The sequence below is a fragment of the Melospiza melodia genome, chromosome 3 (assembly GCF_035770615.1).
Source record: "Melospiza melodia melodia isolate bMelMel2 chromosome 3, bMelMel2.pri, whole genome shotgun sequence".
NCBI classification, from domain to species: Eukaryota; Metazoa; Chordata; class Aves; order Passeriformes; family Passerellidae; genus Melospiza; species Melospiza melodia.
In genome coordinates, this window is record NC_086196.1 from 12,020,085 (window position 1) to 12,047,064 (window position 26,980).

Sequence of the window (26,980 nt, forward strand, 5' to 3'; positions counted from 1 at the left end):
GGACCATAATCTTCCCTTTACAGCTAACCAGAGGGAGAACTGGGTTTTAAACCAAAAAATCAATAGATTACATCACTGGAAGTTCCAGGTCCATAACACAGGAGAATCTGAAGAAAAAAGAAGAAACATACATAGTAAAAAACCCCATATTTTCTAAAAATAAAGTCTTTTCCCCAACAGCTGGAGGAGGTTTTTCTTAAGCATAAATTAATGCTTAAAGACAATAGGACAGGAACCATTTAATGGTTAGGGCACATATCCCCAGATCTGAGGGTGTTTTTGAATAAAATCCAGCCATTTCCACAAAAGTATTTGAATCCACTGTGTTGTGTCATACCAGTATCCAAGACCTCTCTCAGAAACTTCTACTGGGGAGTTGCTATTCATTTTTTTAAACACCATATTTACAAAAACCTGAGAAATGAAATATGACTGAAAAGGCTGAAGGAAACAGCTTTTCAGGATGAATTTTCTACTTTTAAAAGGTTCTCATCACGCATCTCAGTATGTGGTGCTCATGACAGTACCTTTAGGAGTCCAGAGTAATGAATACAGTTCTCTGACAATATTCATTAAGCGACACACTAAAAACAATTATATTTTAGAAGGGTAGTATAAAATTCCTGTGAGAAAGGCCAAAACTGAAGCATTTTAGTCTTCAGCAGGCAAAAAAGTAAGCATATCTGTAAGCCTTAACACAAATGAATAAATAATAAACTCTTTGTAAGAACAGCTTATGACTCACCAATAATTATTTCTCTAATCCTTATTGGAGCCAAAAACCCCCATACAGGTTTCAACAGCTTATCATCCCTGACTTTAAACCTTGTCATGTACAGTAACACAAAACAGGGTAAAACAGACACAAAAACAGGGCTTCCAACAAAACAGCTACTTGGACTAAGCTGAGTTAGTATCAACACAAATATTCATGTGTCAACATTTATCAGTGTTGGACTACTTCAAAATATATGTTATTTTACGTTATTTTCAACAAAACAGCATACTGTCACTGCCTTGAAGTGTGAAGAATCACTGTAGAATAGATAACTTAAAAAGTTCTGGTCTACATATACTTTTTTTGCCTTGGTTAACAAACACTGATTTATGAATAATTTAATTTACTTTTCACCTTAATAGGCTACAGTCAAATCTACTTAATGTTGAGGCTATTTCCTGTATATAGAAGTACACTATAACTTTTATCAGCTCTCTGTGGTTTTTTTCATGACAGTACTACAGAAAAAAAGTGAAAAATAAAGTTTAAAAATAGTGAACACATCCCACAAAACCAGAAAGTTTAGACACTCTTCAACTATACAGTAAAGCACTTAATTCAATTTTCACATGAGCCATTCTCAGGACTAGGTTTTCTGAGGCCCACAAATAGGTCAAAAATGTATGTTTTATGCAATTCATGTGAATTCCTTTAAACTAGTACAACACCAGCTTAGGGAAAAGATAGGAGTAACTTTAAAAAGAGACAGAAGGGAAGACAGACATACATTCTTATAATCTATCTCCCCACTTGAGTTTCTGTATGTTTTAACAAAAGTAACCAAAAAGAGATGGGATCCCTTCCACTATCTGTGAGCATGAGAAAAACTGAGCACAGTTTACACCCCCCAAAAAACAACAAAAAAAATCCGCAACAAAACAAAAACAAACAAAAAAACAGCAACCCAAAAAGCCCTGTAATATCCTACAAATGAGCAGAGTCTCAATTTTTTTTTTCCTTTGTAATTTGTTTTTCTGATGCCATTTACCATGTTTCTTCCCCAAACAACAGTTACTGAACATTACTGCAAAATTTGTCAGCTTTTGGACTTTTTTCCACTCCTAAATAAAACTTGCATGGGTATTTTAATATTTAATAGATGACATCTGCAGTATTACCAGACTAAATCAGAAGAATGTTAATTGGATCTCGATTATTTACCCGATTGTAAAAGGGATGCTGAGGTCCTGTCATACCACTATAGTAACTGCTGTGAGGCTGGGGGGACAAAACTCCACTGTTGAAAGGCCCATTGAAAGAGGTTGTAGAAGAGCAAGCTGAGGAAGGCTGACTGAAGACAGATGTTCCTCTAGCAGGTGCCTCATGTAAAGGCAAGGTGGGATAAGGAAGTCCTCCAATATTCATCTGATCTCTTGCAGCACGAACATCTGAAAAATAAATTGGTAACAAGAATATGATTTTGCCTGAAGTATTTGGAAAAGTTTTAATTTGTTTGCCATTTCAATACAGTACATTTTTGTATATCTAACTCCAATCAGAGCTCATCAAATAGAACATCAAGAAGGTCAAATTTCAGCTGGATTTGGTTGATTTCTCTTGATGATCACATCTACACAGGAGTCTTTAGGAAAGGTAGGATGGTTTATCACACATTAAATCTCTCTAAACATTTAGATTCTTTTAAAATGTGGCATAAAGGAACCTAACAGTCACTCTCCAAGAGAACTTGCTCCAAGGCTGGTCTGTACCATGGCAGAGTGACAAATCCCAGCACACAGGGACCTCTTCTGATCCACCAGGCGCTGTCAGTGCTCTCACAGCAGGTGCTACAGAGACCTGGGAGTTGCCAAAGAAAAAAAGGTCCCCAACAAGCCTCAGCCCAGGGAGTGTGACAAGGTAGTTTGAGTGGCCAGGGTACAGGAAGGGTGCAGTCACCCTACCCAAGAGGTGAGCCCCCTTGGTGGCCATCATCCTCTCAGAAGGAGCTCAGAAATGGCATCCAGATAAGGCACAAACCCCTAGTAGTCTGCACTCACCAGAAAGGATGTGACAGCACAGACAGAGCTCCCATCCAGGTCTCAGGCTGCAGGGGGCAGAGCCTCTCACCAGTGCTGGATGTAGTAGAGATAACAAGTGTGTGACACAACCAGGGAGACAACCCTGGTCCAGCCTGGTGCAAGAGTTAAGTAAGGAAGCAGAAAGACTAAGAAGTATGAGAGAGTCAGAGGACAGAGACTGCTGGAATCACACTCTGGTCTCCCTGAGACAGAACAGCCACCAGAAAAAAGCTGAGATCCAGGGGACCTTGCACTCTCCCCATAACAGGCAAAAGGCACCTGTGCCAGGGGACATTCATGTTGGACATCAGACACAATTCCTCCACTGAAAGTCTTATGGAGATGAGGCAGGAACTCCTGAGGTAACAGAATCCAACAGGGAAACACCACGAAAACACTTCAAAGGAATTAAAGGGTGCTCCTCTAAGAAGGTGACACAGGTCACAGCCCAGATGAGGTACCTCTACCTCAGTGCACATAGACTGGGTAACAGGAGGAGCTGGAGGCCACCGTGCTGCCAGAAAACTGTGACCTAGCTGCCATTCCAGAAACTTGGTGGATGAATCCCATGACTGGAGTGGAACTGTTGATGGCTGCAGGCTGTTCAAATGGGACAGGAGAGGAAGGAGGGGAGGAGAGGTTGCCCTCAACATAAGAGATGGAGAGATTGCAAATTTTAAAAACAGTAGCAAGGAAGACCCCAGGAACTAGTGACCTGTCAGCCTCACCTCTGTGCCTCTGAAGATCATGGACCAGATCCTCAGGGAAGTTTTGCTAAGACACATGGAGGACAGAGGTGATTCAAGACAGCTAGCAACAACTTCACCACAGGGAAGTCCTGCCTGACCAACCCTGCGTCCTTCTGTGATGGACTGCATCTGTGGACAAGGGAAGGGCTAGAGATATCTATCTTGACAGATCTCTATCTATAGATATCTTTATTTATCTGGACTTCTACAAAGCTTGTCAAAGCTTTTTCACAGTTCCCCACAATGTCCTTCTCTCTACATTGTAGATACATTTGATGGGTAGACTGTTACACAGATAAGAAATTGGGTGTGGACAACTGTATCCAGAGGGTAATGGTCAATGGCTCAGAGTTCCAACAGACATCAGTGATGTCCATCAGCTCTGTACTGGGACCAGTGTTATTTAGTATCTGTATTAATGACATGAATGGATGAGTGCACCCTCAGCCAGTCTGCAGATGACACCATGCTGAGTGGTGCAGCTGACACACCTGAGGGATGGGATGCCATCCAGAGGGAACTGGATGGCTCAAGAAGGGGACCTATGGGAATCTTATGAGGTTTAATAAGATTACCTGAGCTGGGTCAACTCTCAGTATCAATACAGGCTGGGAGATGAACAGATGCAGAGAAGCTCTGCTGAGAAGGACTTGCGGGTGCTGTGGTGAGAGGCTGGACTTCACCCAGCCAGGTTCCCTTGTAGCTCAGAAAGACAAACATGTCCTAGGCTGCATCCAAAGCAGTGTGGGCAGCAGGAGAGGGAGGGATACAGTCCCTCTGCCCTGGTGAGACCCCACCTGCAGTGCTGCATCCAGCTCTGGGATCCCCAGAACAAGAAGGACATCAATGTATTTGAGCAAGTCCAGAGGAGGCCACAAAGATGACTGATGAGGAATGGAGCACCTCTACTACGAGGAAAGGCTGAGAGAATTGGGATTTTTCAAAGAGAAGGCTTTGGGTGACCTAATTGCAGCCTTCCAGCATCTGCAGAGAGCCTTCAAGACAGGTGGAAGAAGACTATTTACAGGGATATGTAGTGACAGGACAAGGGGGAATGGCTTCAAACTGATAGTAGGTTTAGAATTCTTTACTATGAAGGTGGTGACGTACTGGAGCAGGTTGACCAGAGAACTTATGGATGCTTCAACACTGGAAGTGTTCAAGACCAGGTTGGAAGGGCTTCTGAGGAACCTGGTCTAGTGAAAGGTATCCCTGCACATTGCAAGGGGGTTGGAACTAGATAATTTTTAAGGTTCCTTCCTACCTAAGCCATTATAAGACTCTATGGAACAACTCCCCTAGGAGGAAAGGCTGAAAGAATTTGGGTTCTCCAGCCTAGAGAAGACTTTGTTTCACTGACTTAATTTCTACAGGGTTTTACATGTACTTTCAAAATTGTTAACAAACATCTGAAGTCAACTTGCATCTCTTCTACTAAAATACTGTTGTGTGTATTGGTTTCTTCCATTTCCTAAAGCACTCTGCAAAGCAAAACAGTGGACTTCACCCTCCAAAAGAGAAGCTTTAGTCCAGGATGGTCTGGGTGTTACAGCAAAACTATTAAGTGAAACTGAATGGCCTCTTACTGAAGTCAAATCAGACAATCTGAAGGTATGGTTTGATGAACATGAAATGAGTGTTCTGTGTGACATGCCAAGTAGCTCAACTTAAAATAAATGACAGATTTGTCATTTTCCATTTATTTGAAAGTATACCCACCTGCAATGATTTCTCGTAGCTTGGGATCCAGGTTCACTGTACAAGGCAAAAAGGTTCTCACATCACGTGCGACAAGGACAGGTGTTCGTGAGGATAAAAATACCTCAAAGTTCCGTATATCTGCATCAATTTCAAGTAGAGGTTCAACATCTTTAGTTGTAGGAATATTCTTTGAAATTCTGGGGGGTGAAATTAGATACATCATAAGCACTATTTATTAAGAGTATGAGTTCAGTTTACAAAGTAATATTCTAGGGTGAAACACTAGCACACTTGCACCCATTCTCCCTGTTCTCTGAAAAATAAGGGAACCCAAAAAAGCTGTTCTATCTGCACAAAGAGCAATGTAATGTTTTCTAATATGCAAAAAAACCTTAAACTGCTGAACAATCTGATCGAATGGTATGCTTCAGAGAAAAGTCAAAGAAGCCATACATCAGTAACGTCAAATCCCAAGTAAGGGGAAGTTAACATTTGTGAACTTTAACCCCAAACATCTATTCAAATTCCTATACCCAATTCAGAAATTTCATGGGAAAAATAGCCTCATTTTTAAACTAACTTTTGGTAACAGGAACAGGCATCTTAGAAATTGATCAAAATCTAACTGTGCATTAATTGTAAAAAGTGGGAAAACAACCACCTGCTTTCAAGCAATTCACCTTCTAAGAAAAAGTCACAAACAAATGAAAACAATAAAACCATGAGACATGATCAATGTAAGGGACTGTTCATGCATTATGACTATTGTCAAGCAACAGTGGGGGTTTTGTGAGCAGTAGTATAAAGGGGAGTTTCAGGAAGGAACAAGTAGGATTAAATGTTAGTCTTGTGGAAGTTTATGAAAAGCTCCTACCAAGCAAGTGATGGAGGCTGACACTGTTGGTCAGATGGACCTATCTTACTTGATATTTCATCTCATAATACTGGCATCATATATTAAATGAGAAATTATAATCTAAATTAAAGATTATGAAAATGAAAAAGTACTCACAATCTAGCATAATAAATATGTAAACAGTGGAAGAATGTACTGAGAACAGTGAACACAGTTACAGAAATGGCTATAAAGTGACTGTGATACCACTCTATATGGATACCAGTGAAGTAACCACACTGTACATAAAGTAAAATAGAAAAAAAATTATGAGGAGAAAAAAACAAAAAAAAATCCTATAAAATTATTTATGATTTTAATGGCTCTTTTCAAAGACATGTTAAGGCTACAACTCCATGATAAAGGGGAACAGCATACGTGTGTTGGCTGCGCTGTGAACTGCTGTAACTTGCTTAAAAGAAGAAGGTAGCATAGAACAAAGAAAGTGTGTTTTCTTCAACTACTGGACAATTAGAAGAGCTAAGGCAACTACCAATGCTGTCATGGGGGAAATGAGTGCACTGATGCATGGATGGGAAGGAAGGCAGGAGACTCACGCACACTACGTAAATCACCAATATACCAGGAATCTCTTACATTAAATAAATTCACAATCACATTGTGTCTTTGAAAAGAAAAAAAAAAAAACACTTAAAAGAAACCCCCAGCTGGTAGTATAGTAATTTAATTATATTTTTAAGAGAGCTAATGAACTAAGTCTACCATTAGTTGAACAATCTCACCCTATTTCACAATTTGTCTGCTTTTTAAAAGCAACAATCTTTTTTAATCTTTATTTTTAAATCCTCCACAGAAAGTAGAATTTTATGTACCATGGGATTATTCCAGAAACAAAAGTGGCAGATTTACACAGAATACATAGCATTTAATGTTAAGAAAAATAAAAAATTAGAGAATCAATGCTACATGCTTGAAGTAAGTGCAACTCCATCGCATTAAAAACGCATTTCAGCTGCGATAATCTTTCAATCTGATCTTTTACCACATTCTAGCCATATACTAAGAGTAGAATTAACAAATTCCTAAAAATTTTACCAGAAAACAATGGACCATGTACCTAACAGACAGAGGATTCTGCCATACCATGCTGTCATAAACAGTGTCTGTGAATAACTATATTCACAGTGAGAGGTCACTTTACAGCACAGGAAAAACGTAACAAATATAAAGCATAAAAGCAAGTGTAGCCTATTCTAACAAAGGTTCTGCAGAACAAATTGTTATAAGACATTGTCCAGATAGCAGCTGGATTATCCACTTTAGGGAAGCTCAATGTATGTAAGACTTCAGAGACTTCAGCCTTAAGAGAATAAAAGGTGGTGCTTCTGTGAGAAGACAAATTTGACACTCAAAGGTTACAATTTCAAATAATGGTACAGTTCATTCTCTGGCAGAGTTTAAAGAAATCTAGTAGAAGCTAAAAGTATTCCTAAACTCAAGAAGTGAAAGGTCAAAAGAAAAAAAAAAGAAGAACATTGGCAGTATCAAAGTAAAACTTGTATACTCCACTGAATCTGAGAAATGCATATTTTACACTAATATTTAGCTACTACCTTATGTTATTCTATTTAGTCTTTTATAAAACTACAACTAAACTGACTGTAAATGTGTATCTTTTAAATCAAACATCAGATTGTGGAAAAAAACAAGATCCTTAATGTTTAGCTATATACATATATTTGTTATATATATTTATTGTTTGAATTTTAGACAAGAGTTCAACACTGGAAATGTAAAAATTAAGTCACTTTTCAAGTCAGGAGCTGAAGAGTTAAAGAGTGGCCTACTTCAACACTTCAATCTACAAAATAAAAAGCCAAAAGAGAATGTGACATAGATTTAAATAAAACACACAGCTGATGAATCACATGAAACAAATTAGCTGATTTTTAATGCCAGCTCTACTTAAGTCTGAATGCGAACAGTGTTCTGAATGCGAAGAACAAAGCTACTGTTCAGAAGCCAATAGCCCACTGCTGGTGTGCAGATTGAAGTCTCTATTCTAACCTTCTGAGCTCAATGTCTTAAACTACGCCTTTGAAAGAAATATTTATGTAAATGATAATCTTTTGGCAAAGAGCCACAAAAACCATACGTGCCTGCACTTCTCAGATAAAAAAAATAAAAGGTTAGCATTTAAAGCACTTTAGAAGTTACTTTTTCTAAAATACAAGCATGCAGATCTAAAAATAAAGCACTGTGAACACACTTTTTTCATTTTGGGGCTAGATTCCTGAGGCAAAATTATTATTTTTTAAATCAGAAACATCAGAAAGTGTCAGTGTTACAGACCGTCTGTTTCCAGGAGAAACTACTTGAATTTAGAAGGAATGAAGCTAAAACAAAACATTTCATTGATTGAAGCGAACCTTAAAAATTAATTCCACTACTCTCCACATCGCTTTCCCATGAGCAGCTGAAATTAAAAACTGCTTTCATTTGGGAATAAGTTACATTGCAACAATGTTGAATTATTCCTGGCTTTTCCCTGAAATATAGACAATTTAGTACAAGTACACAGAGGTACATCATCTTATCTTTCATTCTGTAAATTAGATTCAAATTTGTTCTAATTATGTTCACCGTGTACTTTCATGAGTGACTTAGAAAATAACCAAACCATGTCTGACAGTGTGTCCAGCATTGAATGCTGCCTGCACAGTTTAGAGGAAGCTAAGCTGTTGTACCTATTGACCATCTCCTTCACTACCCTGCTAGATGGTGGCAAAATGGCAACAGCCAAAATTACCCACCTTCACCCACACTGGAGGCTGCACTGGAGGTGCCCACATTGCCTATGCCACTGGTTATGTCAGGCCCTGGAATATGCCAACAGGATTTGCCCACCTCTTCCCCCAGCCAGGGCTTTTGGGGTGGGCTGGCTCTGACCCAATGTAGCTGAGTAACCAGGCCGTGCTGACAAGAGCTGTGAGGAGCCTCAGAGGTCTGAGCTAAGAACAGCTTTTAAGCTCAGACCTTTGCCCTTGGTCCTCCTCCAAGCTACATCTGTGCACCTTTGGTCTTGACCTTGACCACGGGCTTAACTTCCTGCCTTGAGCTGTGCCTTGTGGCTACACACCAGGGGGCTGCTGGCTGTCCCTGGTTCCTGTCACTGAACCTGCTCCACTTTTCCTGTTTGGCTGTTGAGGGATTGCTCCCCTTGCTCACAGTGCTGTGCCTGCCTCACAGCTCTCCTCAGCCCCCAGCCCACCCTCGCTCATGGAGCAGAACCCTGTTGTTCCCACACTGATGGAAGGCTGACTTCTCTACAAACCCTCACACCTCAAAGGGCCGTTCTCTCTGCTCTTTCCAAACCTCTCTCCCTGAAGGTAAAAACAAAGAAATGCTTCAAATTGATCTTTGCACACCTAACTTTTTTCTTCATTTGTTTTACAGGAGCAAGCAACTGCACGGACAAGAGCAATTTAACTTTCTCACTCCATAAAAAGGAAATTACTTCATTAATTGCTATTAAATAATAGAGCAACAGAAGGCATGAGCATGAAGGCATGTCATGTTTTATCTATCATGGGCTTTTTAATTTTTTCCTCTCAAGATAGTACAAGTCAAAAATGTTGCTTAAAATAATGAAATAATTTGTCATTAAAAACAAGAAACAATTTTCTACAGGTTTGATACTGAGAAACACAAAACTAGAAAATCTTGGCCGCTATGGAATGCAATATGAAATTTTTATGCTTAACAGTTTGCTAATTTGACGTCTGATCTCAAATACCTAATAATCTAATCCTATGCTTTGCACTGAAGTTACTTATCCCACTCTTCTCACGTCTGGTTAATACAGTGACAGTGTTAAAAGCTCTCACACAAATCACCCCAGGAACTTTGCAGTACTTTCAACATATCAGCAACTGTGCTACAAATATTCTCTCAAACTGAAAACTGCAACAGGTCACTTGGACACTGAAAAAGAACATTCGCTTATACGCCCATTCACATAAAAATAGGAATAAAAAGTCATCACACACTCAATAATATAACATAAGGAACAAATGCTTTATCTTTATAAAGACCAAAAAAAGAGAAAGCTATAGTTTGATATATCTATGTAGACAAAAATTCAAGTCCCCTCAGCGCATATTAAGCAGAAGAGACTTCACTGAACAGATGCAATAGCTATTTAAAAACTCCTATTACCATAGGTATTCAGGAAAACTTGATTTGCAAAACTGACTTTATTCAATTCAAGTACCAGCAGATAAACCACCTCTCCTCCTAAAGTGTTCCTGCTTTTGATCATTTCAGAAAGAAAAAAACCTATTCTGATGCTTAAAAGATTGGTATTTATTAAACTAATCTCCCACACCCAGTATCACACACTGTCACTGAGCCATATTAAAAAGTTCTGTTCTTTAAACAACTCTCTGCCATACTTTATGATTAAAATAAAGTGTTAAAGCAGTTACAAATGCCCGGATTCATTCACAGCTTTGCAGTGCTATTTGAATTACAAAAGGCAAAAGAATTTTAAAAAAGGTGGGCATCAACCACCTACTACTCAACTGGTACACTGCCTTTTAACATTGAGACCACACTATTAGCACAGTAAGAAACAGAATAACTTTATGTGCCCTGCATTTTAAGTACGAGGCAATAAAAGGAGACAGAAAAACAAAAAGCAGGTTAAACATTTTAGAAGTAATGCCTCACTGTGAGGTCTATAATACTAAATTGTCTACTTAAAGGAAGTGATTTATTTAAACCTGGCCTGGGCAAAGATGATTGCAGAGAACATTATCATCAGAGTGATGAATGTGGCACCTTCCATGGCGTTTTCATTTTTAATTTCTATAATCACTAAATAGCTACACTTCTTAAATTAATACATCAATAGGCATTAAGCAACTCACAAATCCCTCAGAAGTTCATTTCACCCTTTTTCTTAAAAGGTATTTATGAGTGTCAAAACTGGAATTAACATAATAACCTTCCAGAAAAGTTACATTTCAATGATCTTGCTCAATTTAAACATTTAAAATTTCTACAGAATTGCTGAAAGCATGTAACATACTTTCCTAAAAGAATAATTCAATACATATTTGTCTAAAGTACTGTAATGAAAAAGTAAACAGATAATGCTTATCTTCCATTTTTATTTTACTTCTTTTCTTCTTGCTTATGTATATTAACAAAAAAACCCTCAAATGATTTAAACAAAAGCTTTTAGCTCAACACATAATTGCAACAAAATTACAATAATTGTACCAATTAAAATAATCCTGAATGAACAGTTTGTCATCTTAATGTTCCAATGGTTTATAGAAGGATCTACTTAATTAGCTGAAATTGCTTTCCAATGTTAGTATCAAATGTCATTTGTTAAAAGTTGAACGATTTTGAAAATAATTTAACAAAGCAATTTTACAAAACACCAAGAACCAACATTTTCTTTTCAGCTGAATAAAGCAAGCAGATGTGTCATCAAATTGCTATAAAAATAAATGAGCCTTTATATGGAGAAAAATAAATTTTACTACTAGTGCTACAGAATACTATTTTTGTATGAAATCAAATTCTTTAATAAAATAATTTCATATCATTTATATCTTGGTGATATTTTTAGTATGCTATAAATATACTTTCTTAAATTGAAGTAGTAAACAATCAAGGAGAAATATTCCACCGTACATGAAACAGAAAAATGCTTTAACCTGACTAAGTGATTTCTTAATTTGATTACCATGGGTGTATTACACAAGAGATCTGAATCTATCAGGAAAACATGGCACCACTGAAACTATGTTATAGAACTCCAAATCTATGGTAATGAACTGCAGTATCACTTATAAATCAATTTGTTTCTTAAACCAGTTTAATTTCAAGAAAAAAGAAAAAAAATAAAAGAAAAACCGTTCAGTGGTTGATTTCAAGACGGGGTAACTTCACTAAAGACTGGAAAAAAACCCAAGGAAAATCATATACCAGTGCTGAAACTGGACTGGAACTGAAAAAATTAAGAAACAACAATTCCTTCTATTATTGATAAATCAGACAAAGTATATATTCCATAATCCATCCCTTGGAATGTTGTAAGACTTGCAAAAGCATTAAAATGAAATTAATACATGAGCTATGGCTCGCTTAAATACTTTGGTTCCCTTCATCCCTGCAACCCCTCCCTCCTTTCCCAAAAAAAGGAAAAGAAAAAGAAAGAGAAGATGATGCTGAATTAAAGAAAGCAGTTATGCTATTCTTCTAAATTTGGTGTGTTCTGCCTCGGCACATCGTATTGCCATCCAATTTGCCATCCATCATAGGTAGGCATGCACACATATGTGCACAAAGACTTTATCACAGAGGTTAAATTAAGCCCAAGTGATGGATGAATTACACGTTGTTAAGTTTTAAATAATGGTTACCTACAACTCTGAGAAAAGTATAACCATTTTCTTGTCCTGAGAAATCTCTTTTTTCAAAATCAAAGAGTTCTTGATTTCCATAGTTTCCCTCAGCTTCCCAAAATGCATATTTTCAAGGAGATTAAGGAAGGGTGGAGATCGCAATCTGAACAGATGGCTCATGAGTTTCTTCTATCCTGAGCCAAGCTCTTCTAATATTTTTAATAAATATATAAAAATAGTCACAGAAATTTAGGGACCATCAGCTATTTGCAAATATCTTCATAAAAAATCAGAAAGTACTGTCTTAATATTCTGGTTTGCTCAAAGCCCCTGTCTTAAACCCCCAGAGTTTGGTCAAAATTCAGGCAAAGAATGACAGGCAGGACTGTCCCTTGTGACATCAAGCCCAAAAAGCAGATTAACATCAAAAGCAGCCAGCAGGAAGCACCTGAATAGAAGGTTGTGTGAATACCTGAATTCTGTAGCATTAAATAAATTGCATTTTCAGTCATGGGGACAAGCACCCTCCCCTCCCCAGCATCTTTAAGCACTGATCTCATGGTCTCTCTTAGGACTATCTCCTCAGATACACCAGCCTCACACTTCTCACAGTTTCAGCAGCTAATGGCTAGAATTATATTCAGAAAGATACAGAACCTAGCTCCTAATCCCATAAGAGAGAGGACAATATTTACCACACATCTACCTGCGTGAATGTCTGGTATCTGAGCATGACCATGAGGAAATTCTCATGGATTGTCATCAACCTCATACTGACTTTTTTCTTTCCAAAGGGCCCTCTGTAACAGGTAGATCATTAAATTGCTCTGGCAGCCTGCAGTGCATTCCCTGCCATTTTCTTTCCAAAGGCCAACTGGAACTTTTCTACAGTGGCCTTCCTTGCCTGCTGGACAACACATCTTGCTCACCACCACTAGAAGGTTCCTGCAACCTGTCACACATCGTGTCCCAGCACTTGGTACAACTAATTTAGACACATTTATCTTAGAACTAAAGTAGCCTTTACTGCTGTACTTTGTGCTGAACCTCTTTTTATCCTCCTGCTTCAAACATCCTCAAACCACATGTTTTTTGTCTTTTATTTGGCTTTTTAAGGGCTTCAGTTACTGACTGAATAGGCTCTAGGTGCAAGGTAGGCCTTGTTTCAGCAATTCTGTGCACTCACAACAGAATTGTTTCACAGCAGAACCACTGACTGCACAGGACCTTCAGGGGTAAAAATTCATAGTCCATAGTTTTTCAAGTGTCTGGAAATTTACAATAATTTTCTGAAATGCCATACAATACATTCTTGAACTCAGGAGGCATATGCATGCCTGAAATTTCACTTTCAATTGTATAAATCTTGCAGTCCAGCTATTAACAGCTCCAAGAAGTGGCAGTCTGGTAAATTTGCCACATCTAGTAGAGAACAGGTTCACTCATAGATACAGAAACTCTCCCTAATGCCTCTGTCAGAGGGACAGGCAAGAGAGACATGCAATTACTTCAGTTATTTGTAGGAACATTTTCCAATTGACAAAGTACTGCAGACTTTGATTTCTGCCATGATAAGAAGGATACAAAGAGATAAAATGTGTTCCATGGATTATCTTATTTAGTGAGGCAAATTGATGAGAAAAGGGATTGGGAAGACATTTCTTCTCATACAATCAGCTTTAATAGCCTGATTTTTGATCAACATGGTGGTGATATCAATCCCTGACACCTTTAGTCTTAAGAAGTAGAAACTATCAAGAAACAAAGACAACCAAGATTCAGAGCCTCAAACTGAAATGAAAAAAGTAAGACTTTTGGGGAAAAGAAAGAAATGAATCAAATGCCTTAAGAATGAGGAATGCTGGAAAAGAGAGGAGAAAGTCTGGCAAAACTGGGGGTCGTCACTGCTTGATGTGAGACTACAGCTTTCCTCAGCCTCTTAAATATATCTATTTTGGTACAACTATTTTGAAATGTGATTATTAGAAAATCAGTCTTTAGAACTTAGAAAAATCACAGATTTGTATAATACAATACATTCTGCCCGTCCATTGATTTGTTGGGAACTCCTAAAGACACTGTTTGATTTTCTGACTGAAGTGGGGCACAAAACATTGTTCAGAGAAATCAGCAACAATTGATAAATTCCTTTCCTTACTGCAGATTTACTGCCCACTGCTGTGTTAGCAGGACTATAGATAAGACTATTTTCCCCAGTAGGGTATGATATCTATATCCACTATCACTTTGACCTGCAACTTACTCACAGCTGCTTCCACAACCCTCTGTGAAACTGTTATCCTGGTTATATGCCCACCTCCCTCTGTCAGACCATTCACTGGTATGTCAAATAGCACAAAAATTATCTTTGGAAACCTCACCTGCAAGTTTCTCACTACACACATACTACTATCATTTGCTTCCTTTTTTTGTTTTCCTGGGGCAATCATGCCTGTTATTATCCTAGATTTTAATATGTTTACATATTCTAGATTAAGATCTTGCTTAAAATGTTTTAAATTTCAAAATACTTCCTTGTCTTCTTCCTACGTTCATTGACTCTGTGGAGAATTCAGTTTTGTGAAATGTATCTTTTTTCTACAAAAGCCACAGTGACTTTTCCCAAGATATCATTTATTTAGATCTGACACTGTCATTTATTGTGGTGTCATGGATGCTTTACTTGCCTTCACATGAGAGCACATTCCCATAGCTGGCTAATTTACAAGTCTGAGAAGTCTCAGTTCCAAACATTCAACAGAAACTTGCTTTAATCTGACAACTTAATTCTCTTAGAAATTTATTTGCAGAAAGCCCACATATTTTATTTCACTTCTGAGCTTTAAAAATTTGCCTTTTGCAATTTCTGCAAACCACTTTGGTATTACACAAAATTGACTCTTTACAGAAGAGAATGCAGCACAACATAAATGTAGAGAAATATTAACTCTATGTCATAGCTATAAATAAAATGGTAAAGATAATTAAATTAGACCACGATATAGATATGGGTCATGACAACAGTGAGCCTGACCACCGAAGAACCTAAACACAAAAGGGGGAGGAGCAACAAAATCAGAATTAAGAGGTTAACCTGGTAAGGAGAGAGACTACATGAAAATCCTGATAATGAGAAAAGGCAACACATTGCCTGAAGGAGTAAATAGTACTACTAATAAATATACCAGGTGGAAAGCAAGACCAACCAGACAAGTAGATAGAGAGAGGCTGAAATGAGAGGATGGAAGTGAGATGATACAGCAGATCAGTTTAAGGAAGTAAAAAGAGTAAAGACATTTTTCTCGAGCATATGAACTGAAAGCCAACCAAGCAGATTCAGCATTTTCTTTTCAAAATTTGCCACAGTGACAAAGTATGGGCTTGTTCCCCTCTAAAAAAGATTGAGAGCATAGAGTCTCTACCTGTTACCATAAGAGATGTTAAGTGACCCCAGCTCATAAAGGTTCTTCACAAATTGAACCCTAATTTTCTTTAGAGGGTTGGGGGGGTGGGTTCTGTTTTGGTTTGGGTTTTTTTTGTGGTTTTCTAATTGGTTGCGTGGTTTGGTTTTTTGGTTGGTTTGTTGTTGTTGTCATTGTTGTTGGTTTTGGTTGTTGTTTTGTGGGGGGAGTCTGTGTTCTTTTGGTTTTGGTGGGGTTTTTTGTGAGGGTGGTTTTTCTGTTTGTTTGTTGGGTTTTTTGTTATGGACTATGGAAAAAAGTTCCCAATATGATATTCAGTAGGTTTTTCATCTCTGCATAGTATGAAACAGGAACTATACACTTCTCCTGACAGACCTGGTTTCATACTCATCAATTTAGTCTTTGATATTTTTCACAGTATCTATACAAAAAGACAAGTTTACTTTCCCCAACAAGCCTTCATAATAAGAATATATTAGCTAGCTTTATTTTTAATGACAAATTGAAGCACAGAGATAACAAGTATATTTATTTAGTTACCAAATTGAGGTATCCATTTTTTTCCAGAATACTCCACCAACTGAAAGCAGAGCTCCCAGCAGCTCTAGATATAGCTGAGTACTTAGCAAACTCAGCCTACAGAACCATAAGCTGTACACCACCTCCCTCCCCACAGAGGCATGAATACTCTCCAAGAGAAAGGTACTATAGAGGTGACTAGTCCAGCATCACACAAACTCTGACTAATAGTTGGGGAACAGCGTTTCATGGTCTTACTTTAGTTACTGCATTCAACTCCAAAAGATAGCACTGCAGTGTAACAAAAATGGCCTTCTCTTTTACTAGTTTGCAAAATTAAATCCTGGACATTACAAGATGGGAATCTCAGAGAGGCAAAATAGCATATAATCATGGAAATCATATATCATTGTGCCTGCATAGAGGAGAATTAACTAAAGACTATATTTATTCTTTTGCTTCTTAGTGCTTGACTACCCGATTCTTTCCGTATTTTTTGTATGTTATGAAAGTATCGCTCTCTCCTGCAGACAGCGAGCCAAGGCTCTGGCGCCAGCGCTCTCCGCGGCTGGGCCGAGCCGGGAGCGCCACCTGCCGGCACCGCGCCGCGCCGCACAGTCCCGGCGGCACCGCCCGCCTCGGGGACACAGCTGGGGACAGCCTGCCTCAGGACACAGCTGGGGACAGCCCGCCTCAGGACACAGCTGGGGACAGCCCGCCTCGGGGACACAGGCGGGGACAGCCCGCCTCGGGGCACAGCTGGGGACAGCCCGCCTCAGGACACAGCTGGGGACAGCCCGCCTCGGGGACACAGCTGGGGACAGCCTGCCTCAGGACACAGCTGGGGACAGCCCGCCTCAGGACACAGCTGGGGACAGCCCGCCTCGGGGACACAGGCGGGGACAGCCCGCCTCGGGGCACAGCTGGGGACAGCCCGCCTCGGGACACAGCTGGGGACAGCCCGCCTCGGGACACAGGCGGGGACAGCCCGCCTCAGGGCACAGCTGGGGACAGCCCGCCTCGGGACACAGCTGGGGACAGCCTGCCTCAGGACAGAGCTGGGGACAGCCCGCCTCGGGACACAGGCGGGGACAGCCCGCCTCGGGACACAGCTGGGGACAGCCCGCCTCAGGACACAGCTGGGGACAGCCCGCCTCAGGACACAGGCGGGGACAGCCCGCCTCGGGACACAGCTGGGGACAGCCCGCCTCAGGACACAGCTGGGGACAGCCCGCCTCAGGACACAGGCGGGGACAGCCCGCCTCGGGACACAGCTGGGGACAGCCCGCCTCGGGACACAGCTGGGGACAGCCCGCCTCAGGGCACAGCTGGGGACAGCCCGCCTCGGGACACAGCTGGGGACAGCCTGCCTCAGGACAGAGCTGGGGACAGCCCGCCTCAGGGCACAGCTGGGGACAGCCCGCCTCAGGACACAGGCGGGAACAGCCAGCCTCAGGGGGCACAGCTGGGGACAGCCTGCCTCAGGACACAGCTGGGGACAGCCCGCCTCGGGGACACATCTGCAGGGCAATACGGGGTTAACTGCCCCATCCCCACCGCACACAGTGACCATCCACAGTAACTCCTCCGCTGAAGGAAGCTGTCACTGGTCAGTCCAGCGTGGTCACCCTCTGCACCATCTGCAGCAGAGGGGAAGGCAATGGAGAGTTCTCACTGCAAGGGAATCCTTGTGATTCAAAAGCTTTTTAACACTTGATCTTTTAAAATTTGGAAAAGCAGCTGTAATATCAAAGGATTCTCTTTACACAGAGAACATGATCAAGTGTCAAAGTCTTACATTTAACACAGAACCTACAAGATTCCTTTCAGTGACGAGAGACGTCCAAGCAGCAACTCTAAAGGTGCAGTGTCACAATAAAAAGTAGTTTGACAAAAACTATTCAATACTAGGAAAACTATATTCTTGACTCTGATCTAAAATATCAAGATATTAAAAAACCCTGAAGAATAAAAAGCAGAGAACAACAAACTCAGTACAGGAACAAGCTACATAATTATCAAGATCCGGTATTTATGAGACTCCAAATGGGAAAGCTGCTCTATAAACTAATAAAACTTAGAAAACTGAAACTGAAGTTTTAGAAGAGGAACTAACTTTGAAATTACAGTGAAACAGTTATTTGAGTCAAGTTACTTTAAACAGTTGCAGATAAAAAGAATAGCAATGACACTGAAAGATTACTTTGGATAAAACAGAATTTTTAGAGCTCTATATAATCCCAGAGAAGAGTTCACAGACCTTTTCACATTGAGCATATGGTAAAGATGATCACCCAAATCACCAGACAGATGAGACCTCAGCTTTGTCAATACTTCAGGAAAGTTATATATTTAGTTCCTTACACAGGTTCAACAAAAGGGCTGAGAGACACCAATTCTCTTCCTGAGCATGCAGCAACATTATTGCTAGAAAATTTTTTCTTTAATTGTTAAGAAGCTAAAGAAACTGAGTCTTCTAGCTTTATAATTTTTGTACCAAATAAGCGTGTTGTTTTGTTGGTTTTTTTTGCTAAAGAGAAAACCCTGAATATTGGTCTTGCTTTCCTTTTCCTCATTTTTCTGGTATTGAAGGTAGAACACAAACATCTTTCCTTAAAAGATGATGATGACCTTCCCTTTTCCAATACACTGTACAGAGTTCCTTCATTGTTTCTTCCCATTATGTACTCTGGTTTATTTAAACACTAAAAAATTACCTATACACTTGTAATTGTCAGTTATGAACTAGCAGTCTACTCAAGTGGCTGTATCACTTCCAAACAACTTCCAAACCTGCATAGCAAGAGGCACAACATAGCAGCAGCCATGAATCTCCTCCACACCTTACCTAATACACCATGACACGCTCCAGCTGGCACTAAGCATCAACAACTCAAGTGTTTGTGCTAACAACAAACAATCCAGAACCCAAGTTATTCACATTCACTTGTGAATGTCCTTTTCTTTTATTTATGTTGGTTTGCTACGATTTAATATCCATGAATACTGGAATTACTAGCAGTCATTTATGAAAATAAATCAGGTCTCTAATACCTCCTCTGGTTTATCAGAGGACATTGTTATGTTGTGAAGATATGTTTGGACTTCAGTCATCCCAAAGTGATTTATTACTCTGGGTGCCAACAAACAGAAAACTGTAATGAGTTTGTTGGGTAAATACTGAAAATATAAAATTGTGAAACATGCTATACAGAAATCTGAACAAAGAGAAGTTTGAATAAAAAGCATGACAGAAAAGGGAATTCCTGATGATTCTGAATTACTTTACTTAGCTGATCACATAAACATTTGTGACACTAGTTGTGTGAACATACAGTGGAAAGATGGGTTCCCTGTGCTTTACCTTTGATTTTACAGGTATATTATACTCACAGAGGAAATGCAAAACTCAAAAACTTTATCCATATTCTAGAGGAGATGTTTTCTAAACATGCACTCAATTTACCTGTGAAGTCTGGTATTTCTAAAGCCATCTTCCAGCTTAACCCAGTCAACTACTTCAGTCTACTACTTACCCTCTTCATTTGTCTTCAATCCTCAGCCTCATCATGCCAAATCTACTCTTATCCATCTACCTTCTGAGATTTCTGTGTTCAGATCCTAACTGCACTTCAACTTTTCTAAACTCATTCAATCTTTCTCAAACAATCCTAATTCCATTCCCAACACTTCAACCATTCTCAGCCCACCCCAGACCCTCACACAGTTCATCTCCTACTCCTTGACTTTCGCTGCAGAGCACACTTCCAGTATTTTCTCTCCAAGTTCATTGCCCTGGACCCTGCAAAATCTCTAGATTTTCTGGTAACTTGTTCAGTCAGTCACAATCTTCTCTCTTTACCTCAGCTGTTCTTTTCATCTGATCTCCATTATATTTTATTCAAGTCAAACCTTTCCCTCTTCCCCCTGACTCTGATTCTCAGATTCTGCCTTTCTTCTATAGGCCCCACTCTCAGTCACATCTCTCTCTTCCATTTCTCTCACTGTCATCAGGTCACAATCCACAAATCCTTTCTTACAAGCAGAGGGTTCTGGAGAGAGATGTTCACTGGCAACACTAGGCAATTTGTTCTCAGTAGTAATACCTAGACAGCTCTGTTGGAAAGCTAGTAGCAGAAATGGAGAAAATCATGCCTCTTTTTCACATCCCTAACTGCAGAACATGGCATTGCCATAGCACACCTGCTAAGCACAAAACCTTCACAGATTTTTATCAGTAAGGCCAGTTTCTGCTGAGCTTACTTCAGATTAACAAAGAAGTGGAAAAAATACCCAACTTGTAGCTTGGCCAAGGTAAAGATGAAAAGGATATCAAGAGACAAAAGTACAGTTAGCTGCCTGTGAAAGAATACCTGTACAGTTCTCTTTGGTTTAAATACAAAGCACTCATTCATACATAGTGCATCAAATAGCAATGAAACTCACTTAGAAGTTTTCAAAAGCCAGCAAAAGAGGGTGAGATTGTGGGAATTTTAGATTATAACCTGATAAATGTTTGAAAGCCATGTTATTCTAGTGATCATTAATAACGATCACTATTTTAATCACTGAAATTGCACACCATTACCAGAATAATGACTACCTCTCATAGATGGTTTTTAAAGTCAGGTGATCTGGAACACCTTCAGTCTCTTCAAGATGCAGGATGAGCCATGATGTTCTGTATGGCCACTGCTCTGTGAGATTGATCCAACTTGCCAGTCTGTCCCAATTGAATGTGATTTGATTGGCTCTCAATAAACGACCTAAAAGAACAAGAAAGAATAAAAGAAAACATAGAGGACTTTTTTTCTCCCCTTTGTTTCCCCTCAAAGTAACAGCTATGTTACTATGTCATTATCTGATGTGTGAACTTCCTGCTATTACATTTTTAGCTCAGTAAATTCAAAATCATTGCAAGATGCATCCAAAAATACAACTTTAAAGTCTAATAAAAATCCTTGCAAATACTGGTCAAAATATGAGACTCTCCAAAACTGTCAACTTCAGCCCCAGTTTAAACACTAATTGCTATCATCCTGCTACTGGTGAATCTTTACTTAATTCAACCAAATTCAATAAAGAATTTCACACAGCATTAATTTCTCCATCTAAACACAGAATTTTATGCTAATATTTTGACAGATTTTCTATGCACTGGCATATGAAATGTGGTCAAAACAAGTTAAGCATACAACTGCCAACTTCAATAGCTATGAAAAAAAACTGTTTAGGTTAGTAAGGTATAAATTACAAATCAGGTTATTTTAAAAACCAGAAAAAGTCAATGCTACAATTTAGGCACTTGAAGTTTCAGCAAATTTTCTGTAAGTCTTTTATTAGTATCTGTAATTACATGTAACCTACAGCCTGAAGGCTCTGTTCATAAAGGTGTTTATGAAATCACCATGTCTAACCACAGACTGTACTACACTAAAAGTGTTTTTGTAAGGTCTATTTTTTTAAGTTTAATTTTACAACTAACATTTTGTGATTTTGTTATAATTTCATAACTGCACGGTAATTTGCCAAAACAAGACAGGTTACATGCTACAAATTGCAGTAACAAGCTAAGAGAGAGAACACTTATTTAAAACATTAGCCCAGAATTTGACATCTGTTGCAGATTTATTCTCTTAACTATACAGTGTAAAAAGTAACTCACTCTCTTTGCTCTGGGTAGCTGTAGGGCTACCCAGTGCCTTCTAGTGTCTGTAATAGAAAAGACACTAAATAATCCCTCCCCATTCACTTACTACACAAAACATGTTTTTATTAAACCTCTGTAAGCCCCTTCCCAGTTATTTCCAGTTTTTAAAGTTCAGAGATACCAATGTCTTGACTGTGTTTTATTGAAGAAAACCAGGTGACAAAAAGCTTTCATCAGCCTCACACAATCATTCAGGGAAAAATGCAAATACTCATAGCAAAAATAAACAGGATATATACTTGGTTTTCCACTCACAGCTTACGTTTTCACATGTCATCACTACAATCTTTGCTCACACCACAGTATTATGAAATTGAAAAATGTAATTTTCTTATACCATTTCAAAATAAAAAAATGTAAAATTTCCTAAAAATGCAGACTAGAATCATTTGTCTCCCAAGTGAAGTCAATGGAACAACAAATATTATGTATCTTTCAAATTCCATGTAGAATGGTCAATAATGTTTTCCTACATTATGGAAGAGTTTGCTTCAGAAGGACTTTCAAAAGCAACTGATGGACTGACTTGTTCAATTTAGTTTACATACTTCAAAGTCTGAGTGTAACTAGAAGCAGCCAAAACACAATCCTGTTTACTGCACACCAGCATGTCACGCTTACCAGTCACTGAAACAATATTTAGCAACCTCCTCATGGTCTGAGGGCTGATATCACTGAACCAATCCTCTGTAACCAACAGCTTGGTCAAATCAAATGACATTTGGCGGGTAATGGTCCTCTGCATCTGGCGCCTTCGGTAAGTATCCTGATAATGAAACAAAAACCCAAGGAATATTGATTAGTATCAAAAGCTTTTATGTATTTCAAATGCTTCAGTTTTACTTGATAATCAAGTTAGAGCCTTTGTGAGTAAGTCTGTGAGGCTGACAGGTAATATCAGGCATACAAGAATTTAATTCTGATTTACCTAGGTAAAAGCTGAACATTATTTCCATAGAAGCCAAGAAGTGGTAAGAGTTACACATTTTACTTCTACATCAGTTCTGAGAGGGCAAAATAGAGTGGCACAGCACAATATTTTCTAGAAAGATTACTACTTTCAGCATTTCCATCATCACTTCTGACTGTCTTTCTAGTGAATTAATATGACCCATTTACTAACTACAAGTAAAAATTCAAGTGACCATCAGGCTCCTCCACTACCAAACTCCCAGTCTCTACCAATGGCAGCTCCAAAACCTCAGTATCCTCAGAGGCTGTGTTGCTTTTCACAACTTTCTAGATACCTTTTATTCAGCCAGTTTGTGATTTTATGTAAATTTGAAAGAACAGAAAGCAGAAAAAGAATGTGGTAGACATTGCAGTACAAGTCTCGTACCTAATATTGCTTTGATTAACTCAGTTACTGTCTCTTGTTGCAACATCCTGCAACAACTGATGTCAGGCTTACACAAAAAAAAAATCCAAAATACACACACAGACCATAGCTCCTACCAGATCTGCTGTATCACCTCAGCATTCACAGAGAGCTGTATTTATTTTTTGTGGAAAGGAATACTTTGGTGACCAAGAAAACTTTTTCCTCTTTGACAGAGCATCAGTCTACTCATGTAAGAATGGACTTTTCTTATATGGATCATTTATAAAAATTTAATAAGAATGGTTTGATAAGTCTTCCAAGTTGATACTATTGAAAATGTCAAAGAAAAAAAAAACAAAAACAAACAGAAAAGAAAAAAAGGTTTTACCAGTATCTATTTAGATTAAAAATCCTTCTCACCCGCCTGTTGAGAGCAGTTTTGCTACCAAGCTTGGCCATGTCTCCAAGACTGTTCTGAGAAACTCTCCTGTCAACCTCTTCATGCAACCCTATCGAAAGGAAAACAAAGGTAGGCATCTTCTCCAGTCATATACATTCAACTGACCCATAAAAATAACACTAATGATCTGTCAATTATTTAGACAATTTCTTCCAAAACACAGATTTTGGATCATTGTTTTTGTAATGCTCATATCACCGTCCTGCAGAACCTTACCTACACTATCTGCATAAGGAATATCCCCATTGGTTGTTGAAGCTACCATCAGTTTTTTTGCATTACTAAGCCCTCTGCTGTTCAGAAAAACGGGCAAATGGACAATATTTCGCATGTAATCATGGCCATTGATGTTTGAATCCCGTAGAACACTGTTGAGATTCTGGTTAATTGCCTTTATAATAATGTGGGGGTCACTTGCAAAAATCGCAATGAACGGGCCTTTCGAAAACAAGACTCGCACCTGGAAAAAAGCAGACAGTAAACCTTGTTAGTAACAACTGTAGCTGCAGATCACTTGAACATTTGCCTCAACACTTTATATTCATTCTGTTCAAGGAATGAATATAAAGAGAGGCCAAGAGATGAATGGACATGTCAGCTTCTTCTATAAGAGATATCTAACATTAGGAACTTATCCACAGCTAGAAATAAGCACACTCAACAATTGAACAGCAGAATTTACAGTGGAAGTCATCACCAAGGATGTATCATGCAGTAATGTTCTAGTTCCCCACAAATATTCAGCATTTAAATATTTTTCATCTAAAGTACTTCAATGGTAAAAAAATGAAAAACTCTCCAAACATTTTAAGCTTGTTTCAACAGAACAATTATTTTCCATAGTTTATATTTGATTGTTTCAAACCTTTTCAAAAGTACTAACATGCAATTTAATTTCCAACTTTTAAAGGACATCACTCTTAGCATTATAGTTACGCCAATGTACACAAATATTAATTACCACAACATAGCTTTCTTTCTACAGAAAACACACAATAACTGAATTTATCTGAGCTTATATGTGGAAGAGATCATGCATATAATCCAGAAGTTATCTTTATAAAATGATCCAACTCACAGTATCAAGCATCTGTAAAACCTTGTCCTGTTCACAAGCATCCAGTCCATCAATAATTACAACAAGCCTTGTCTGATTCTGAGTGAAGCTGTCAATGGTTTTTGCCATTTTGGCCATCAGTTCCACTTCACATTTCAAAACCTACAAAAATTAAAAAAAAAAAGAAGGAAAAGACATGTCTATAATACTTAAAACTGATAAAAGTACATATATTGCCTTTTCCAGATTGCTATTTTCACCGAAAATACTTCAGTAAGATTACAAGAATAAATTTACAAATACTCAAAGTGAAAAGTCCTAAAATGTCACTTCCAATGTATTTATTTCCTACTTGAACAAAAATGTACAGCAGAAACATATATTCCACTTTGATATAACAAACTATCCTTATTTAAAAGCCATTACAAGGTTATTTAAGAAAATAATATTTATGCACAGTAAAACAGAAGTAAATAAAAGTGCATTTGTGGCTTCAGCTAGTCCTCAAACATTGCTCTGCATAAAATGTACAGCAAAGTTTTCTATCTGCCTTCCAGCCAAGCACACTATGCTCTTACTCTAATACTCAGTCACTGCTCTTCAAGATACGCAGTCTGAAGATTTGTTAGGCTTTTCAATATTGTTACACATGTAATAACCAACCATAACATAGAAACAAAGGTGGAATTTGCCTTTCCTAACTTCAGCAGCTAACAGGTAGACATTAAAATCTGATCTCTTAACCAGTAGATTCATTAGAATGTGCACAATGACGACATAAAACAGGAGATTAACAACTCTTCTGAAATGCCTACTTCTCTCCTTTGATGGCAAAGGGTGAACCTAACTCCTAAAGGCTGAAGTTATGTCAGATCAATACCACTCAACAAACAACTGTCAAGAAACACAGTACCAAGACACAATCAGGTCTTCTGTGCTGTAAAAGCATGGCACTAGGCATGCTGGCATCAGATGGGATTCACCTCTCTCAAAGGGCCAAGAGAGCCTTTGACCAGGAGCCAGCAGGGTTAACTGACACAGCTTTAAACAAGAGGGAGTGGGATGAATCAGGCTTGCTCAAACAAACTGTGGTATGACACACCAAGGTTAGAGGGATGCAGGGCTAGTGAGGGCCCTCATCTGAGATGTGCAGGCGACACTGGAGCATACTTGGAAGTCTTATGGAGATGAGGCAGGAACTCCTGAGGTTACAGAAGCCAACAGGGAAACACCACTAAAACACTTCAAAGGAATTAAAGGGTGCTCCTCTAAGAAGGTGACACAGGTCACAGCCCAGCCAAGGTGCCTCTACCTCAGTGCACACAGACTGGGTAACAGGAGGAGCTGGAGGCCACCGTGCTGCCAGAAAACTGTGACCTAGCTGCCATTCCAGAAACTTGGTGGATGAATCCCATGACTGGAGTGGAACTGTTGATGGCTGCAGGCTGTTCAAATGGGACAGGAGAGAAAGGAGGAGAGGAGAGGTTGCCCTCTACATCAAGAGATGGAGAGATTACAAAAAGATGCCTCTGAGAAGCAGCCACAAACTGGTGGAGTCAGTGCACAAAAATTTGTGAGGACCAGACCAATAAATGACACCTTGGGGTTTGTGTCTGTAACAGGCCTGATCAAGGGGGGCCTATTGATGAAGTCTTTGTGTCCCAGCTACAGGAGGCATCATGCTTGTGGACTTGCATCCTCCTGGGGAACGTAGATGACCCCAACATCTGGAATGTTGTCACGAGCTGTCAGCATTCCAGGAAATTGCTGGAATTCAGCTAGGTAATAGACAAGCCCTACCAGAAGGGGAGCAGCACTGATGGTCACTAATGTAAGTGAGCTAACTGGGGATGACAAGCTTGGAGCTGCATCCTGGGCTGCAGTGATCACACACTGCTGGAGTTTGAAGTCCTGAGAGAAATGGGTTAGGTAAGGAATAAAGTCAGCACACTGCATTTCAGGGAAAC

At 39.1% G+C, this 26,980-nt stretch overlaps 1 protein-coding gene across 3 annotated transcripts in view; it reads right to left on the minus strand.

Annotated features, from left to right (window-relative positions):
* Window positions 1-26,980, minus strand: part of KIDINS220 (kinase D interacting substrate 220) — a 75,948-nt gene that overhangs the window by 16,772 nt on the left and 32,196 nt on the right. For all 3 annotated transcript variants that reach the window (XM_063150810.1, XM_063150809.1, XM_063150808.1), the window contains exons 18-24: window positions 25,035-25,175; window positions 24,173-24,416; window positions 23,917-24,005; window positions 22,797-22,941; window positions 21,069-21,231; window positions 5,265-5,443; window positions 1,940-2,166 (exon numbers count right to left, since the gene is read on the minus strand). In XM_063150810.1, coding sequence (XP_063006880.1) covers window positions 1,940-2,166; window positions 5,265-5,443; window positions 21,069-21,231; window positions 22,797-22,941; window positions 23,917-24,005; window positions 24,173-24,416; window positions 25,035-25,175 — 1,188 coding nt within the window. The remainder of the gene's footprint in view (window positions 1-1,939; window positions 2,167-5,264; window positions 5,444-21,068; window positions 21,232-22,796; window positions 22,942-23,916; window positions 24,006-24,172; window positions 24,417-25,034; window positions 25,176-26,980) is intronic.